This window comes from Poromitra crassiceps (assembly GCF_964638095.1).
Source record: "Poromitra crassiceps genome assembly, chromosome: 14".
Taxonomy (NCBI): Eukaryota; Metazoa; Chordata; class Actinopteri; order Beryciformes; family Melamphaidae; genus Poromitra; species Poromitra crassiceps.
In genome coordinates, this window is record NC_139633.1 from 32183160 (window position 1) to 32204172 (window position 21013).

The 21013-nt window shown below is 44.5% G+C and overlaps 1 protein-coding gene across 2 annotated transcripts in view; it reads right to left on the bottom strand.

Moving 5' to 3' along the window:
- Positions 1 to 5444: 5444 nt before the first annotated feature.
- The window catches only part of LOC310789400 (NACHT, LRR and PYD domains-containing protein 3-like), a 291155-nt gene continuing 275586 nt past the window's right edge, over positions 5445 to 21013 (bottom strand). For both annotated transcript variants that reach the window (XM_083651041.1, XM_083651042.1), the window contains one exon: positions 5445 to 6183. In XM_083651041.1, the coding sequence (XP_083507167.1) occupies positions 5648 to 6183 (536 nt within the window). In that variant the 3' untranslated portion in view covers positions 5445 to 5647. The remainder of the gene's footprint in view (positions 6184 to 21013) is intronic.

Here is a 21013-nt window from a genome sequence, read left to right on the forward strand (position 1 = left end):
GAGGCTCAAGAGAAAGAAAAGTCACAAAATCACAAATTAAACGTTTTATTTGTATTTTGGGGTCTTAAGCTTCATAAGTGTTTAGAGAAGCCGGCCGGCAGGATACAAGGGGGGCTGTTTATTTGTTTTGTGGATCCACAGTGGGTTATTGGTTGTATTGAGTTAACCCTTACCCCGCTAGCCGGCCGCTTCTCGCTCATACTGAGCACATTAGCGCCCGGCGAACGTCACGCATTTCCCATCAAACATTTTACACTGTGCCATTTTCACGTCTACTGTAGGTCTAAAAGCCGGCTCCTACCTGAGTCTTCAGGTGAAGTGAAGACGCTATCCGATGCAAAACATCCTCTTCTTTTAATGACATATAGTTGTTGCATCCAAATTGTTGCATAAAATCCACTTTTCTGTCTTTCAAAAACCGAAAAGCATTTATCTGGAGCACCGCTTCTTCTTCTTCTCTGATCTGAAGCAACCCGGAACAACGACTTCCGGGTTGCTCGAGGTGCGTGACGTTCGCCGGGCGCTAATGTGCTCAGTATGAGCGAGAAGCGCCCGGCTAGCGGGGTAAAGTTAACCCATACCAGCCCCAGCCCACAGTAGAGGGATAGGTTATTTGTGGTTTGGATTTCGCCCACGGTAGAGTTGTTTAGATAAAAGCTCACATGAGCTATGGTATGTTTTTATTTTCATGGTCTCTAAACACACAGAGAGAAAAAGCTGTGTTTTCAAAAAGAGTATGTGGACAACGGCCCATCTACACCATCTTTTTGAAAGCAGTATTTTCTCTGTGTTTGAGCCTCCTGTTCACACCAACATGGAGGAAAGCAGTATTTTCTGTGTGTTTGAGCCTCCTGTTCACACCAACATGGAGGAAAGCAGTATTTTCTGTGTGTTTGAGCCTCCTGTTCACACCAACATGGAGGAAAGCAGTATTTTCTGTGTGTTTGAGCCTCCTGTTCACAGCAACATGGAGGAAAGCAGTATTTTCTCTGTGTTTGAGCCTCCTGTTCACACCAACATGGAGGAAAGCAGTATTTTCTGTGTGTTTGAGCCTCCTGTTCACACCAACATGGAGGAAAGCAGTATTTTCTGTGTGTTTGAGCCTCCTGTTCACACCAACATGGAGGAAAGCAGTATTTTCTGTGTGTTTGAGCCTCCTGTTCACACCAACATGGAGGAAAACAGTATTTTCTGTGTGTTTGAGCCTCCTGTTCACACCAACATGGAGGAAAGCAGTATTTTCTCTGTGTTTGAGCCTCCTGTTCACACCAACATGGAGGAAAACAGTATTTTCTGTGTGTTTGAGCCTCCTGTTCACACCAACATGGAGGAAAACAGTATTTTCTGTGTGTTTGAGCCTCCTGTTCACACCAACATGGAGGAAAGCAGTATTTTCTGTGTGTTTGAGCCTCCTGTTCACACCAACATGGAGGAAAGCAGTATTTTCTGTGTGTTTGAGCCTCCTGTTCACACCAACATGGAGGAAAGCAGTATTTTCTGTGTGTTTCAGCCTCCTGTTCACACCAACATGGAGGAAAGCAGTATTTTCTGTGTGTTTGAGCCTCCTGTTCACACCAACATGGAGGAAAGCAGTATTTTCTCTGTGTTTGAGCCTCCTGTTCACACCAACATGGAGGAAAGCAGTATTTTCTCTGTGAAAGTCTCCTGTTCACACCAACATGGAGGAAAGCAGTATTTTCTGTGTGTTTGAGTCTCCTGTTCACACCAACATGGAGGAAAGCAGTATTTTCTGTGTGTTTGAGCCTCCTGTTCACACCAACATGGAGGAAAGCAGTATTTTCTGTGTGTTTGAGCCTCCTGTTCACACCAACATGGAGGAAAGCAGTATTTTCTGTGTGTTTCAGCCTCCTGTTCACACCAACATGGAGGAAAACAGTATTTTCTGTGTGTTTGAGCCTCCTGTTCACACCAACATGGAGGAAAACAGTATTTTCTCTTTCAGTTTCACTTATCAAAAGGAGATCTCATAGAATAGCCTCAATGTGTGTGATTTGGTTCAAGAGAGAGTTCAGTAGTTTTGGGGGAATTTTTGTGTTTTATCCCACCTTCCCAGAGTCAGAAACAAATAAATGCCTTCAGACAGACACACCTGTTTTATGCTATTTGCTATTTGCTATTTGCTGTAGTCTGAAATATGTCAAACAGCAATATGATATCAGGCCATATTGGCTCAATTGTTGTGTGTCTATGGGATCAAATAATATCATCATGATCTCATAGACATCCAGGAACTGAGCGAGGAGGGGGGGGCACCTTTTCTCAAGCTTTGTCTGGGGGGGGGCACCTTTTCCCAAGCTTTGTCTGGGGGGAGACCCACAGTGGAACATGTCTTCCATGTGAGGAGATATATCAGGAGTCAGTTTGGCTGTATTGGTGTGGACAGGTGCAGCAGAGCTTTTTGAAGACGCTGACATCATCACTTCAACTTGCTCATGGAAATGTCTGTTTAGTTTATATTGAGCAGGTGACAGGAAGCTTATTATTGTCATCAGTAGCCTGGTAGCTTTCACTATGTGTTGTGTGGCCTTTTCTACATTAAAACACACAGGCACTGAATAGCTGGTTGGCTCCAACTCACTTTCAGAAACTTCTCGTCACTTCAGAAATCAAAAGCATTTCTTCAGCAAACTCAGAAAATGTGATGAATATTGTTCTAAATGAACATCAGAAAGAAAGAAAACAAAAAACTCACTTGTGCCATAAAAAGTGTTGTTGAAAAAGTCGTATTCAACCACAGCTTCAGCTTCCTGACATTTAGTGAGAGACACGCCCACATCAGCTGGTCGCCCGACGGGGTGAGTGTGGAATCTGGACGCTGGCTTTGATAGTAAATGATGCTGTTTGAAATGCTCTTCATGTTGTCATGTGGATGGAGGTGTGGAGGCCATGTTTCTTTATGAATGGAGGAGAATCTATCTGTGTCCATGTGGACGTAGCAGAACTCTACACTCAAACTGTTATCAGTGACTCATCTCTTCTCTTCACCTCCTCTTTTCCCATCATCTCTTCCCCCTCTTTCCCTCCTCTCTCCCTCTTCTCTCTCTGTCCCTCTCCTCTCTCTCTCTCCCTCTTCTCTCTCTCTTTTCTCTCTCTCCTCTCTCTCTCTCCTCTCTCTCCCTCTTATCTCTCTCCCTCTCCTCTCTCTCCCTCTCCTCTCTCCTCTCTCTCTCTCCCTCTCCTCTCTCTCTTTTCTCTCTCTCCTCTCTCTCCCTCTTCTCTCTCTCTTTTCTCTCTCTCCTCTCTCTCTCCTCTCTCTCCCTCTTATCTCTCTCCCTCTCCTCTCTCGCCCTCTTCTCTCTCTCCTCTCTCTCTCTCCTCTCTCTCCCTCTTCTCTCTCCCCTCTCTCCCTCTTCTCCCTCCTCTCTCTCCCTCTTCTCTCTCCTCTCTCCTCTCTCTCCCTCTTCTCTCTTCTCTCTCTCCCTCTTCTCTCTCCTCTCTCTCCCTCTTCTCTCTTCTCTCTTCTCTCTTCTCTCTCTCCCTCTTCTCTCTTCTCTCTCTCCCTCTTCTCTCTCCTCTCTCTCCCTCTTCTCTCTCCTCTCTCTCCCTCTTCCCTCTCCTCTCTCTCCCTCTTCTCTCTCTCCCTCTTCTCTCTCCCTCTTCTCCCTCCTCTCTCTCCCTCTTCTCTCTCCTCTCTCCTCTCTCTCCCTCTTCTCTCTTCTCTCTCTCCCTCTTCTCTCTCCTCTCTCTCCCTCTTCTCTCTTCTCTCTTCTCTCTTCTCTCTCTCCCTCCTCTCTCTTCTCTCTCTCCCTCTTCTCTTTCCTCTCTCTCCCTCTTCCCTCTCCTCTCTCTCCCTCTTCTCTCTCTCCCTCTTCTCTCTCCCTCTTCTCTCTTCTCTCTCTCCCTCTTCTCTCTTCTCTCTCTCCCTCTTCTCTCTCCTCTCTCTCCCTCTTCTCTCTCCTCTTCTCTCTCTCCCTCGTTTTTTCCACTCGTCGCCCGATGGAGGAGTGTGGAATCTGGACGCTGCCTTTGATAGTAAATGATGGTGTTTGAAATGCTCTTCATGTTGTCAACCTCTCTCCCTCTTCTCTCTCTCCCTCTTCTCTCTCTCCCTCTTCTCTCTCTCCCTCTTCTCTCTTCTCTCTCTCTCCCTCTTCTCTCTCTCCCTCTCCTCTCTCTCCCTCTTCTCTCTTCTCTCTCTCTCCCTCTTCTCTCTCTCCCTCTCCTCTCTCTCCCTCTTCTCTCTCTCCCTCTTCTCTCTCTCCCTCTTCTCTCTTCTCTCTCTCTCCCTCTTCTCTCTCTCCCTCTCCTCTCTCTCCCTCTTCTCTCTTCTCTCTCTCTCCCTCTTCTCTCTCTCCCTCTCCTCTCTCTCCCTCTTCTCTCTCTCCCTCTTCTCTCTCTCCCTCTTCTCTCTCTCCCTCTTCTCTCTAAAGCTGTGTTCACACCGAGATATTTATTTTTCTCTCTGTCGCTTGATTCAACCCTTTGGAATCGCTCTGTCGCTGTGTTTAAATCGCTCATCAACAGGCACATGAATTGACGGACATGTGGGGGCTATAACGTTACGCAATGTCATGATGTTTGTCCACTACGAGCCACCGTCATTGTTTACAAGCTAAGCCTATCAGCGTGCTCCTAATGCGAGCTCCATACCGGTAGTACAGACCTCACTTCATGTCAGCTGTCAGCCTGTCAATCAGCTGTCAATGTGGTTTGTTGCCACACAATAAACCAGCGGTTTGTTCCAATCCAGTGTGATCCTTGACTCACTCTCACACGGCAGCCAATCAGCGTTGAACAGCGAGCGACTGATGCCAGCGTATTTTCGCTCGAGTTGAGATATTTCATCTCGGGCGACGAGCGTATTTTCCTCCCTATCGCTCTGTCTCTTTGTATGTAAACTCGATGCCAGCGAAAAACTTTAATAGGTCGGTGTGAACGCAGCTTTACTCTCTTCTCTCTCTCTCTCATCTCTCTCTCCCCTCTCGCTCCCTCTTCTCTCTCCTCCCCTCTTCTCTCTACCTCTTCTCACTCTCCATTTTCTCTCGCTCCCTCTTCTCTCTCCCTCTCCTCTCTCCTCCTCTCTCTCTCTCCCTCTTCTCTCCCTCTCCTCTCTCTCCCTTTCCTCTCTCCTCTCTCTTCCTCTTCCCAAAGCAAAATCTACTCACCTTCTCTTCCCATTTTAAAAGTCATGTCTGTCCTCAGTGTGTGTGTGTGTGTGTGTGCTCTATTGTGCGCACACACACACACACACACACACACACACACACACACACACACACGTGCACACACAGTGAGTGTTAGGGTGGATAGTAGGCTATTCGTTTTGTTTACTAATACCACTATTGGACACACACACACACACACACACACACACACACACACACACACACACACACACACACACGCACACACACACACACACACACACACACACACAGAGTGAACAATGTCAACACATTTGTTACAAAACAGGTTTGTAAACAGATAAAACCGTGTTTATTTAACATGTAACTCTGGGAAACGGTTCTAGAAAACATCAAAATGTTCAGCTTGGAACGATGAGATGAATCAAATACCAAATATAACAAAGATCAAAAGAAAGATATTTGAACGTGTACAGAGTGAAGCATCATGTCAGCAGCTGTGTTTGGTCACACAGTGTGTTTCTCTCTCACTCCTCCTCTATCTAACACAGAGACACTGACACTGCGCCATCATAAGACCTGAGATAGAACCCAGGGTACAGAGGTTCAGTGAAGGTGCAGTTGAACGTGTGGAGATGAATCAGTTTGTCAGAGGAAACATTGTAGAAGGACAGAGAGCCAGCAGGCCAGTCAAGATACACTGCGACTCTGTTAGAGTGAGAGGAGGAGGGAAGAGGTATGACTGTGACTCTGTTATTGTGCCAGGCTCTGTAACTGTTAGGAGAGCAGCTCAGACTCCAGGACTTTTTATTCCTTCCAAGCCCACAGTCATCACCCGCTCCTCTCCTTCTGATTCCTCTGTAAGTCACTCCTATAAGAACCCCTCCTTCCCTCTCCACCTCCCAATAACAGCGACCAGTCAAACCATCTCTACACAGCAGCTGATCCCAGTAGTCAAATCTCTCTCGGTGATCAGGATATGGCTGCTCCTCTCTCACCCTCGTCACCTTTCTGTTGTCTTCAGACAGGAGGAGGCGTCTGTATGCTGTGTTTGGGTCCAGTGTGAGTTCACAGGCATCTGATGAGAGAACAAGACTCAATACAACAGCAGCTTCTCATCTAACACACCTGTTGTGTTGATTATTATTCTATTAATAACTTCACTCTTTATGATTCAACTGTTTCATTTTTGTGGCTCATTTTATTTTATATTCATTTATTGATTTAAATCAAAATAAAAGGGAAACCAACCTCAAAAAGGTAATAAATGCGTTGGCGTCTGCGTAGTGCAGTGGTAGAATCCCTGCCTACCAACATGGGGGTTGCAGGTTCGAGCCCCCGTGTAACTTTACAGGCACATTTGGCCGTGTCTGCCGGTGGGAAGCCAGATTAAGGGTAGTTTTGTATCTATTCTTTTTTCATTGAGGGAGAGACAGAAGAGGAGCTGTGAGTGTGTGTGTGTGTGTGTGTGTGTGTGTCTGCTCTGTATGTGTGCGCGTGTGTGTATGTGCGCATGCGCGTGCATGTGTGTGTGCGTGTGAGTGTGTGCGTGTGTGTGTCTGTGTGTGTGTCTGCTCTGTATGTGTGCGCGTGTGTGCATGTCTGTGTGTGTGTATGTGCGCATGCGTGTGCATGTGTGTGTGCGTGTGCGTGTGTGAGTGTGTGCGTGTGTGTGTCTGTGTGTGTGTCTGCTCTGTAGGTGTGCGCGTGTGTGCATGTCTGTGTGTGTGTATGTGCGCATGCGCGTGCACATGTATGTGTGTGTGTGTGTGCTAGGGGTGGGAATCGCGGAGTAACTCACGATACGATACGGTCACGATACTTGGCCCTCGATAACGATATTATCACGATACAGCAATTCTACGATAATCGATATATTCAGGGTACAAATTTAACCTACGATACATCACGATATCTGTGTTACTGAAGAGAAAAAAATACCCCTAAAAGGCAAGAAGCAGCTATTATGTATTTATTAGCAGAATTGACATGAACTCACTCAGAGTTCACTCACTCACTCATAACATTTTCGATACCACGGAGGAAAAGTTACACATTAAGAGTCTTTTTTTTGTTATTATTAAAACAAGAAAACAATGGCATATATTCACAATATATTTTTAAGTTGTCTTAAGTAGTTAGTGGGGGGTGGGGATGTTCCAGCTTTCATGTTTCATGGAGGCTCCAATTCCCTCCAAAGCCTCCCTCAAGCTGAGCTGCTGCCCCCAGTATGCTCAGAGTGTAGCCCAAGACAGCCCAAACAGCAGCTCTGCATGTCCACCATTCACTTCTAAATATCACAGTGTCTGCTATTTGGTACTGCCATCAGTGTGCCTCTTAGCCTAAAGTTGACCAACCCCAATGAATCCATTCCAAATGAATCATCATTAGGCTCTGGACGCTCTGCTATCCCCACTGATTCAGTTACGTACAGACTGGTTGCTGTCTGTGTCAATCATCGAGTAGCAAAGCAGGACAACTTCGACAATTCTGCACCAAAGAAGTTAAATCGATAAGAACTGACGACTGAGTTGTTCCCCTCAGTGGTTCCACTGCAACATCAAGGCGGGAGCGCTGTTGTAAAAAACAACAAAACAGGCTTCGTCTGTTGCCTTCAATACTCTTTGTCTGCTACATCCGGGTACCTCCACCGGCAATGTGTTTCACGTTCAATGTAGCTGCAATCTACAAGCAGGGTTCATGTGTCAACACATTTCAAAGCCTAAATGTTACTGGAAAGAGCATCACTCCGACTGGTTAACAAGTGAAACATTTGGTCACTCACACTGTTGGTGAAGTGTTACAGCAGCAGTAGTGGGATTAGCTAATGTAGCTAACAGCTGCTGTGTGTGTGTGTGTGTGTGTGTGTGTGTGTGTGTGTGTTGTGTGTGTGTGTGTGTGTGTGCGTGCGTGCGTGCGTGTGCGTGTGTGTGTGTGTTAGGGTTGCACGATATACCGGTACTACAACAGTACCGCGATACCCTGGCATTAAAAAGGATACTATACCACGTTAATTTAGTACCGGTGCTTTTAAAAATGACATGAGTTGCGTTGCATCCATGTGCCACCGTCTGTTTCTCCACTGGAGTCTGTGTGCTGCAGCTTTGCTCTGTTTCAACTCCCTGTGGGCGTGCCAAGTCCGCCCTCCCCTGTCTCACTGACACGCCACTCTCCACTCCTCTGTTCAGCCGACATGCAGTGTTGCCAACTTGGCGACTTTGTCGATATATTTATCTACTTTTCAGACCCACGTGGCGACTTTATTTCTCAAAGGCGACTAGCGACAAATCTGGCGACTTTTTCTGACCATGGGAAGCAACGTTAATGTGTTGAATCTCTACGGATTTTGCCTGTATTGGTGCGGGAGCTGCTGGCTTTTCTCCCTCCCTCTCTCTCTCTCCTTCTCTCTGCCTGTCTGTCACACACAGCGCTTTGCCTTCACTCGACTGCAGCCTCTATCCCACCCAAGAGCAGCAGCATAGGGTTTGCTCAGAGCCGTACTAGAGGACACTAGGTTTGCTCATTTCTAACAGCGTATGTCGAATCTGGCCCACACGGGCGGAGTCAGCACTTAATATTACAACCATACAGTCAGATTACAACGGCTATGCCGAAGCGTGCACGGACAAAGCTGTCCGTCGCGAGGTTTACACATGTTTACACAGGCAAAAGGGAGACAACACGTCCACTTGACTTGCCAAAGCATCTCTCCAACAGACGATCCGACTAGTACAAAGTGTGACAGTTTAGCGAATGTGATAACGTCAAGTCAAGCGAGTGTGATTTATTTTGTGAGAAGCAAACTTTTTTCAGCGTCGTTTGATGAGGCAATTAAAGGCAATGCGCCTAACCTCTGCCAAGGAGGTAGGCTATATGACGGTGTTTAAGATTGATATGAGGTTGCAAACTGTATAACGTTAACTGTTAAAGAAATCACATACACTAAGTATAAGGGACATCAGATTACTGCATATTACCATGTAAAAGCTTTAATAACACTGAAAATTATTTATTTATTTAGAATAATCCATGATTAATGTTATACTAATTGTCAAAAACTCACCTACATGTATTAACAAACAAGAAAACACTTGACACCACATACCACATAGGCCTACTGTACATTTTATTGTGAAAAATAATAAACATACATGACATTAACTGTAAATCTGGCACTTAATGATGAAGCTCAAACTCAGGATTATACTAAAGTAGACTGAACAGAAATTATTCTATTCTGCGCTCTACTGAACACATTTCCTCATTTTCTATTTAGTCAAATGAGATGCCAGCAGAATCAGCACCAACTCAGTTGAGGCAGCCTTCCCCAGCTATCTTTGAACACCACATAAAGTATGATGAAGACTCAAAACATGAATTTTAACTTCCATGTTCTTCTGTCATCCATTATTACACAACTTTTCCTGTTGCTTTAGCTTTTTGCCGTGGTATCGTTTAAGTATCGAGTATCGAGATATTTAGGCAGGTATCGGTATCGAAGTCATAATTTTGGTATCGTGACAACCCTAGTGTGTGTGTGTGTGTGTGGAGGAGGCAGAGGAAGCGCTGCTGGTATCGATAAACTTGATAGTGTAGAAAATGAGTATTCTATCCGTTTAAAATGTCGAGTAAGTATTTAAGTATCAATATTTTTGACAACCCGACGACCCTGTTTATCAAAATGGCTGTGTGGGAATCAGTTTCAAGATCCTGCATATTTTAATAAAATATCAATACTTGGTGCCAGTGTCTCCCCCCCTTGTGTGTGTGTGTGCAGGGCCGTAGCTAGCTATGAGGACGGGGAGGTCCGGACCTCCCCTAATATTTCAGCCTGCCAAAAAAAAAAAAAAAAAAAAATTTTTTTTTTTTTTTTTTTTTTGCAGGCCAGGCCAGGCCACTCACTGAACAGCAGGCCAGGCGCCGCCTACTGGTTTACTAGTGGTTTTATTACTTTATTCAGGTTTAAAGTGGGTGCATCTCATTGTAAAATTGGACTTGGCCCAAATTGGGCTTCAAACGGCCCAAATCAGGCTTCAAACGGCCCAAATCTGGCTTTAAACGACCCAAATAGGGCTTCAAACGGCCCAAATCTGGCTTCAAACGGCCCAAATTGGGCTTCAAACGGCCCAAATTGAGCTTCAAACGCTGAATAATGACATCACAACAGTATAATCCTAATGTTGATTTAAAATGATATATTACTCTAAATATGGCTTAAAAAGGGGGGGAAAAAACCTCAATTTTTTTTCGGCGGCGCCCTAATGGGCGCCGCCGAATCCGCCTCCCCTTGCTGGACCTCCCCTATTTCGGAACCCTGGCTACGGCCCTGTGTGTGTGTGTGTGTGTGTGTCTGTGTGTGTGTGTGTGTGTGTGTGTGTGTCTGCTCTGTATGTGTGCGTGTGTGTGTGTGTGTGTGTGTGTGTGTGTGTGTGTGTGTGTGTGTGTGTGTGTGTGTGTCTGCTCTGTATGTGTGCGTGTGTGTGCGTGTCTCTGTGTGTGTATGTGCGCTAGGGTTGGCACGATGGACGATGGCATCGACCATCGTGATTGGCCGACCCCCCATCAACCTCTGAACCTTCTACATCGGATCATCGTGATTAATTATCTGTTAGAAATAAATGTGTGCTGTTTTAAGAAACTTCACGTTCTTTCCTGTTTTCAACACAAAGTGAGTACAAGTCTTCAACTGTGAATTTAACTCGCCTGTTTCCAAAGTGAAAGTTGGAATCGCTCCATATAGATACAGCAGCTGCGTTTCTCAAGCCATTTCTCCTAAACTCCCTCTCATTACATTAGGTTCAAAAGCCCACGCGAATCTAACGTTATATCAGCCAGTAATTCAGTCGGTTTTCTGCCAGCTAGTTAAATTCAACACACGTTAACGTTAACGTTATTTGTTTTGCGCCGTTCAAATTGCTGGTAGTGACAGCCACTGCCCACTTCAGTCGCCTGGCTCTGTGCTGTAGCACAGAGCAGAGGCTATCAAAGCCCGCTGGTATCATGTAGAGCTCAGGCTCAGCTGTCCTGTTGTTAACGTGAACGCATTGCAGCGGCTAGCCACATGACATTACAGCAACGCAGCGACTTAATAAAGAATTAATTATTCCCCCAACCCCCACCCCAATGATGATGCCATCGTACAAAACGATGTTTCACTGTAAAACAATCACGATGGGTATTTTGATGACATCGCACAACCCTAATGTGCGCGTGCGTGTGTGTCTATGTGTGTGTGTCTATGTGTGTGTGTGTGTGTGTGTGTGTGTGTGTGTGTGTCTATGTGTGTGTGTCTATGTGTGTGTGTCTGTGTGTGTGTGTGTGTGTGTGTGTGTCTATGTGTGTGTGTCTATGTGTGTGTGTCTATGTGTGTGTGTGTGCGTATGTGTGTGTGTGTGTGTGTGTGAGAGAGAGAATGTGTGTGTGTGTGTGTGTGTGTGTGTGTGTGTGCGTCTGTGTGTGTCTGTGTGTGTGTGTGTGTGTGTGTGTGTGAGTGTCAGAGCATGTGAGCAGGGATGGGTGAAATCAGTCTGGAGTGATGGAGCAGCTCCACTCCACTCACATGCTCTGTGTGTGTGTGTGGTTTGATCCAGAGCTGAGAGTCCCGACATCTCCTGGATTAAGCAGCACTGTTGAGTTGCAGCAAAATAGACAGTTTGTGTTGTACTCTGAAAGGGTTTCCCCCCCTTGAATCAAATTGTACATTATCAGCTTTATTTTAGGATGCAAAAGTAGCACGAGACCCATTCCTGGCTAATGAGTCTCACATTTTGGTCCTCCGCTGACGCCTCTCGTTTGATCTCACCCGGCGTTACAAATAATTCGATGTGGGTGAGTTTCAATTCGTGTTAATGTAACGTGTTAACATGTGTTCTATTAATAAGAGCCCGGGAAATTAACGTTAATGTTAAGACACCAATTTCACAAATACGGACGTCTGCAACGTTACTTTACGGAATGGCATCCGCAGCTCAATTCACTTCTGTGAGCAGAGACAAAGTTGAAGTGTTGGAAAGGTTTTACTTGTACTTTGGGGACAGGAATAACTCATTGTGTCATCTATTGAGCACACAGCTTGTGCCTACCCCACACTACAGGATAATTTGCAAGATTATGGCCAAGATTCCCCCCTCCCGATTTTCTCGGGGGTGCTCCCGATTTGATGCGCGTCGGGCAGATAATCTTCCCAAATGATCCTGTAGTGTGTGGGGTTCAAAGATTCACAATCGGGAAGAGGCAGTCTTCCCGATTGTGAATCGGGCATATCTAACATGTTAGATATTTACAACCTGACAGGCGATTGCATCTTGAGCAGAGAGCCAGTAGTAGCTGCGTTTCCATTAGTTTTTCGCAAAATAATCTGGTCCGCGTTCGCCCGCAGCCCCGCACAGAAACAAAGAACGAGGAAATTGTCATCGAGGTGAAATACCCGTGCGTCTTTGAACGGGACGGAAAACTAATGCTATACTGCAAAGCATGTAGCCTACAACAAGCGCTTAGGTCTCTATGCTTCCCGCATCAGCGAGTGTCCGCACGGTGAGTCAAATCAGCAGACGCCCCCTCCACAAGGCACCTGCAGACGGTTTTCGCCTGGCCGTGCACAGTAGGCCTACACCCCGAATGGACGCGGCTGTCCGCGCAAATATTAGTTAAACAAATCCTTTCAGTGCAAATGCATTATAAAAACAAAAAATAAGATTTGTTTAGAAAACGAAATGACACAAATGTATTATTATTATTATTATTATTATCATTATTACTACTACTACACCCGGTGCGCACACTGAATAGGCATTTTAAAAGTTAACGTCGAGCCCTGCTTCCAAGGTGAATCTTCAGCATAATCTTCTAGTGTGTGGGGTTGCGTTTGAACAGACGCGATTGTGTGTGTGTCCCAAGATCTCTCTGTCCTGTAGTGGGTGGGCTCTCAAGATTTTTATAATCTTCAAGGATTTGAAAATCCTGTAGTGTGGGGTAGGCATTATATGACTTTATGTCTTCTGCTTGGGCGGGGTCTTGATGCGTATATAAAACTGTACTTCAGAAATGTACCGCATTTTCAGCGAGGCAAGGCTTTTTCTCACCCAACAAACGGCGCGCGGTCGCCCTCCAGCCCTACATAAGCCTATGACATAATGTAGTTAAGCAAGTCAACGCAAAACCCAGGCTTTTCCACACCTCTGATTCACCTAACGTTAACCCTACAACCCTGAAATACACATTACCAAACGTTCTTTTAGAAGGCTGGCAACGCTAGGCTGTCAACAAAGTAAAACGTCACCATGTCTGTAAATAATGCTTGCAGTTGCACTCAGAGCATGTATGTGTGTGTGTGTGACAAATTAGACCTACCTGTGTGCCTTGAAAATAAGGTGGTTCAAAATAAAGTGGCTATTAATGCAACCTTTTTCTTCTCAGGTTTTTTATTAATAAAAACGGGTAATTAAAATGATCAATAATTATCGATATCGACTGATATGAAAGATGTTATATCAATATACTTTTTAACTATATCGCCCAGCCCTACTCATGATATAATATACAGTCTCTAGAAGTGTATGATTCAACTTTTCCCATGTTCTAGTGTAAAAAAAAGAAAAAAAAGAAAAAGGAAAAAAAAAGAAAAAAAAGAAATCGCAATAAATCGTAATATCGAATCGCAATAATCATAGAATCCGAATACTTAAGAATCGCAATACTTAAGAATCGCAATATATATCTAATCGGCACCCAAGTATCGTGATAGTATCGAATCGGGAGATAAGTGAATCGGCACAGCCCTAGTTGACAGATGAATCGTAGAATCGTTTATGTTTAAATTTCTGTTGACATTCAGATTTTAAAGCACTTTAAAGTAAAAAAGGGACTTGATATTTATCTGACTGCTTGTATTAATTGATGAAATGTGCAGTAATAGTACAGAAAATTGAGGATGTGATACGTGGAGCTGCAATACTTTGAGCTGTATCAAGATGCATCGTGGAATCAAATTGAATCATTGACAGATGAATCGTAATCGAATCGTGAGGCCAGTGAAGATTCACAGGTCTAGTGCGCATGTGTGTGTGCCTGTGTCTGTGTGTGTGTGTGTGCATGTGTGTGTGTGTGTGTGTGTGTGTGTGTGTGTGCGTGTGTGTCTATGTGTGCGCATGTGTGTGTGCCTGTGTCTGTGTGTCTGTATGCGTATGTGTGTGTGCCTGTGTCTGTGTGTGTGTGTGTGCATGTGTGTATATGTGTGCGCATGTCTGTGTGCCCGCCTCTGTGTGTGTGTGTGTGTGTGTGTGTCTCTACAGGGCTCGACATTAACTTTTAAAAGTGGTTGCCGGAGTGGCAACCTGGCAGGAGCTTTTGGTTGCCCGACTAAAAATATGGTTGCCATTTTTGGTCGCCTTATATTTTGAGTAATAATGATACTATGCAGTCATAAGGAGGAACAAAGCACCACCTTCCCCCATCACCCTGGGTGACTCCCCAGTCAACACTGTGGAGTTCTTCCACTTCCTGGGGACCATCATCAGCCAGGACCTAAAATGGGAGCTGAACATCAGAGCTCTCACCAAGAAGGCACAGCAGAGGATGTACTTTGTACGGCAGCTAAAGAAATTCAAAATGCCAAAGGCCACGATGGTGCACTTCTACACCTCCATCATTGAGTCCATCCTCACCTCCTCCATCACTGTCTGGTATGCTGCTGCCACTCTCAAAGACACTAACAGACTTCAACGCATCATCCGCTGCGATGAGAAGATAATCGGATGCAACCTGCCATCCCTCCAGGACCTGCATGCAGCCAGGACACTGAAGCGGTCTCGCAAGATCATGGCTGACCCATCCCACCCTGGCCACAAACTCTTGAAGACACTCCCCCACGGCGAGAGACTGAGGTCTGCCAAGACCAGAACCACCCGCCACAAGACCAGCTTCTTCCCAACCGCCATCAGCCTCACCAACAAGGCCCGGAAACCCCTTCCACCAAGGACCTCACTAACAACCCCCCCCCCCCCCCCCACACACACACACACACACACACACACACACACACACATACAAACTCACCACTACCTCCTCCTAAACTCAACTGAACCCCCCCCCCCCCCATAAAACTGGAACTCCCTGCACATTGAATGCCTATTTAACTTAGCCTGTACATTTCAATGTAAACTCTTATTTAACTCCGACTGTAAATTCATGTAAATCCACTGCCTATTTAATGTATATTTAACTCAGTCTGTAAATCTCATGTAAATTCAACGTAAATTCATATTTATCATCCACAGAACACTTCACCACTCATGTACATATTGTATATATTTACTCGATTTGATTACACTTGCAACTTTGTGATTGTCTTTAGTTATCTTCCCACTTCTTATCTCTGTATATTGATGTGACCACTACACTGCATACAGACACTAAGACAAATTCCTCGTATGTAACTTGCATACTGTGGCAATAAAAGTGATTCTGATTCTGATTCTGATAAGCCGGCTTAATAATGACGATGTGACAGAAAAGTATAATAGTCTATAGTATATAGTATAATAGGCCTATTCAGTGCGCGCACCGGGTGTAGTAGTAATAATTGTAGAGACCTCAGAAATATAGGTAAATGAGAAACGTGATAACAGTGTTTTCTTTCTTATGGGAAATGTGATTAGAGTGTTTTTATTCCAGTATGGGTGAATTTAATGAGAAACTACATTCACCGTGATGCTTGTTTTCTTGTGAATGTTCATTTTCCTATTTGCGCCAAGTTCTTATTGTTTGTTGAGTGACATGTTGCTAAGCCAATCGGGGATCGCGCTGCTGTGCTCTAAGCCAATGAAAAATGACTGGGGTGGGGCTAGGAGGAATCCGGAAAGCATACTAGGCTGTCACCAGTCTGGTCAGAGAGAGACACATGTGAAGACGTTTGGGAACTGAGCTGCGTGCAGTATAAAACAAAGTTTAACGTTTGGAGATAATAATATTTGTTGACTGAAATACGTCAAGGTATTGGCACAAATATTACTGTGCAGTCGAGACTCGTGTGCGTGTCGCAGTCCGAAACTCTTTTCTACAGTTTGAAGTGAAGTGAAGCCAAGACTAAAGTGATAACGTGCAAGTCTCGTAACTTACTATCAAGACGGACGTTTCTGCTCTAAATGGTAAATGGTAAATGGCCTGCATTTATATAGCGCTTTACAATCAGTAGATAGTCTACATTCACCCATTCATACACCAATGGTGGCAGGCTGCCAGGAGGGTTAAGTGTCTTGCCCAAGGACACAACGACAGCAGCTGGGAGGGAGCGGGGATCAAACCGCCAACCCTTGCGTCATTCGCCGACCCGCTCTACCTCCTGAGCTAAAGCCACCCCTCTTTTCGAACCCGCGTGAGGGACAGTCAGCTTAAATAACGCCGCAAAATCGCGAGAAGAGGATTAACGTGGCTGGATCGTGAGTGGCCTACATATTTTTTGGGGTATTTTTGCACTATAAGGTAAATTAACACAAGGTACATTTGGAACTTTTATCTTATTATTGGGTAAACTTGAAACGTTTATTGTTATTTTAAGATTCCTGGTATTGTGAATTTTGTGTTTATTTTGTGTTAAACCAATACAACACAATCTAAATACATTTATATTTGTTATTCCTTTTTATCTTGTTGTCCTGAACAATTTATTATTATTAGGTTTACACTTACATACTGATACACACATACTTACTTTTATTTCTGGGGAATACACATTTAGCTCATAGAGTTGAGTAATTCCACAGTGGAGGCACCGCGCTATTATTCATTTATTCAAGCCTGTAGCCTGTACTACGAAGCTAGTTTAATGCCTTATCCGAGTAAGTTTGAGTTTAAACCTGGTTTAGCCGTACTACAAAGCAAGTTAACTTTCAATTACCATGGCAACTGACGCTGCAAAGCTAACCTGGTCGCGACCAGGTTAGCTTCAGAGGATAAGATCAAAATCCATGAGAGACCCATATAATCGGCTCTCTGGAGTCACTCACCATTCATAAGATCGCCATATGAAAAATAGATTGCAGTCAACTGAGAATAGAACAAGCAAAACATTCGTGGCTCTGTAGGCTACATAATTAAATTAAGCCTACTTACCACTTTATGTCTTAACAGCTCAACGATGCGTGGAGAAATATGATCACTATTAATCACCGCGGCGCATATCATGAACGGACCCTCAAATGGAGTGAGGGTGATATTCTGCTACATGCCAGAAAAGCCTATACATATAATATAGATATGGGATAAATATGGGATAGCCCCAATACTAAATATGCAGGCTATTCTTGCATCTTTCAGCTGGAACTGTGTCCTGTAGGCTGTATGCCAATATATGAGCAAAAATAGGCTAGTTTTTATCAATGATAACTATGCCCACATCGTCTCAATTCAGTTCAGCAGTTTTCTCTTTTATAGTAGGCTATTAGGCTTTATACTAGGCTATTTTATATATGAATTATTCGATCAGTGCAACCACACACATGAGTGATAGAGATCATTATTCATTGAGCATGCATTTCTAAATCTATGGTCTAAATAGGCTTACAGATTGTGGAAATGTATAGACTGAGATTACACATTTACATTTGTTGCTGCTGTATCAATGCAGCTGTATCAGACAGAAATCGCTGATCAAAGTAAATCAAATGACTGATGTGAATACAAGCTGCTGCTTTAGACAGCCCTTCAGCAGACTATCCAACGCGGATTTTCATTCTGACATTAAATCGCGGATACATTAAATATCCGCTAAAACTCTGATCATGCACTGCGCTTTCATTGAACGAGGAAATGGGTGTGGAAATGGGTGTGGGCGTGGATCAACTCAGCTGTTCATAATGTGATTGGCTAGCGCACCTCTTTCGCGTGGATGCGCGCCTGTGCACGAGCGAAAAACGTGCGCGTGCACAGGCAGATCCCAGATAAAGCCAGCTTCAGTTATCCAGTAGAAAACCAGCCTCGTAGTATCCTTAAACTAGATAGCTTTGATCCTGTTCAGTCAAACCAGATCAAAGTGACAGATCGCGGGTCTGTTAAGATAGCTTTGTAGTACAGGGTACTGAACTGACTCTTACTGATAAATAGGAGATCTAGCCAGCTCAACACCAACAGCTAGAAACTCAGGATCCTGTTATTGAAATTATATAGGCGTACTTAGGCCAGTATAACATCCAGCTCATTCTAGATACTGCTGTGTATGTGACTCTGCTGGTCAGAGCCTACAGGGGGCAAGAGGAGGTTACATAATGATAATAATAATAATAATACATTTGTGTAATTTCGTTTTCTAAACAAATCTTAGTTATTTTTTGTTTTTATAATGCATTTGCACTGAAAGGATTTGTTTAATTAATATTTGTGAACTTTCATTTTCATATATTTTTTAGCAGTTATTGTTCATATTGTGCTTAATTTATTAATTAAATGCGTTATTGATAATGAAGTAGCCTATGCCTCTCATTCATGTTCATACTATGATGACAGTGGTTTGGGGCCCCCACTCGAAGATTTTGCATGGGGCCCCAAACATTGAGATATATATGAATGATATCTCTTTTTATGTCGATGGCCCCAAAAGGCCCAGAAGCGGCCTTGGCCCGCCCGCTCTGTCCCCGCCGCAATCCCTCTCTCTCCAACCCGATCTCATGGGCTGCGTATGTATGACACGCGGGTGTTTTCTCATGGAATACTTTCCGCGTGCAGTTCAGACGCACTTCGCCTCGTTACATTCATACATAGTTTACGAGTAGGTGTGTTTCCCCTGACACGGTTGTCCTCTTTTTCTCAAATGCCATTGTTTTTTCGTGCAAGCGGTTCATCTGGTTATTTGTCAGTCGAATCATCTTTCTTGCTGGTTCATTTGTGATGTTGACACCACACCAGGTTAATGTTAGTTGGGGCTTTCACACAGCCAGACAACTTCTATCTGTTTGGCCATATCAAACGTGTGCTTGCAGCTGAGCCGGTGTGCGCGCAGCGTCTGACCTGAGTAAACACACCGCACGTGTCTACTGGGTTCCTTCTGGTAATTAGCAACATCGTTCCCATTGTAACAGCAATAAAATGTCAGCGTGTCACTCAAGTATTAAAACATATTTATTTGGTGCATATTTTGCTGTTTGCTGCTGTGCTCATTTTTTACATGTTAAAACGTGGTTGCCACTATGGCAACCAAAGGCCAAGAAATGGTTGTCAATTTTTTGGGTTGCCCGGAACCGGGCATCCGTTAATGTCGAGCCCTGCTCTATGTGTGCGCATGTGTGTGTGTCTATGTGTGCGCATGTGTGTGTGCCTGTGTCTGTGTGTGTGTTTATGTGTGCGCATGTGTGTGTGTCTGTGTCTGTGCGTGTGTGTCTATGTGTGGGCATGTGTGTGTGCGTGTGTGTCTAGGTGTGTGTGTGTGTGTGTGTGTGTGTGTGTGTGTGTGTGTGTGTGTGCGCGCGCACACGTGTGTGTGTGTGTGTGTGTGTGTGCGTGTGTGTGTGCGTGCGTGTGTGTGTGTGTGTGTTGGAACAGAATCTCCTCATGCATAATTGTCTCAATCAATGGGCAGAGTGAGATGGTTTGTCTTTTCTATGATCTTATTCCTTATGGTTTGAATAATGTATTGTGTGAAGCACTGTCTGTGTGTGTGTGTGTGTGTGTGTGTGTGTGTGTGTGTGTGTGTGTGTGTGTGTGTGTGTGTGTGTGTGTGTGTGTGTGTGTGTGTGTGTGTGTGTGTGTGTGTGTGTGTGTGTGTGTGTTAGGGTTTCATATTTTTCCCGAAAATGAGCCATACCGGGAAACGGGAAATTAAGACCTCTTTCCCGGGAATCCCGGGAAATTTGTCGTGTATCTTTTTTTTTATAGTAGGAGAAATATAAGGAGAAATATACCTATGATGAATGTATTATTTGGTGCCATTAATATTAATTAACTAAGGCAAAACATCACAATTTAACTTACTTTTTAGGCTGTTTTTAGTAGGCTGCACCTATATAGGTATTAGGCTATATAGTGCCGTTAGTTTATATAATTCACCAATCGCCTGGATTGACGTATGAATAAATCCTGTAGTAGCCTAGGCTAAATATTTTCTTAGAGAGTTGTGGAAACTGCCGTGGAAGGAATGGAGCCGTAAACGCGTCGATCAGCCTGTTTTCACGCTCTTTTACGCACAACATCAATGCTGTCTGATACCTGTCAATGTGTGCTTTTATATGGGCTGCTGCGCTGCGCTCTGGCGGCTGCACTGCTCGTCTTCCAGCCGTGCCCAGACATCTCCATACCGCATACCGGAGCACGGCTGTATCAGACTATCTCCACCCCTCTGTGCACGGACATCGCCTACAACCAGACCATCATGCCCATTGCCCAACCTGGGGCACACGAACCGAGGACGCACGGCTGGGCTGATTGTCGTTTTCACCGCTGGTGAAGTTTGCACGGTGCTCAATCGCCGTCTCGTAGGCTACTGCATTAACGGTCATGACACAATCCCCTCAAGCAAGTCAGAAGTGTAGAAAAGAAAAGAAACATCGTGGGCTTTGTGTTTATTAGGCTATGTTGTGCAATAAGCTTTCAGTCTGTGTTCCACCGGCGCACAGCGCACAAAGGCACATGGCTAAAACACGCCGAAATAAAATCAGAAATTAATTCCACTCTGCAAAGGATATCAAATTTCAAATGACTGGCTATAGCATTGTTGTCAGAGAAGATAGTATTAAAATCTGCCTGCAATACCTCGTTATTTGGCGCTATATAAATAGAAAATTGATTGATTGTTGGTTGATTGATTCACTTTGATGTCTCTGAAATGCCTATAGATCTTATTCGATTGACGTCACTCACGTACTGGCACGCCCACCGCCGCCATATTGTTGACATAACGCAGCAGCTCTCAAAGTGACAGCCTA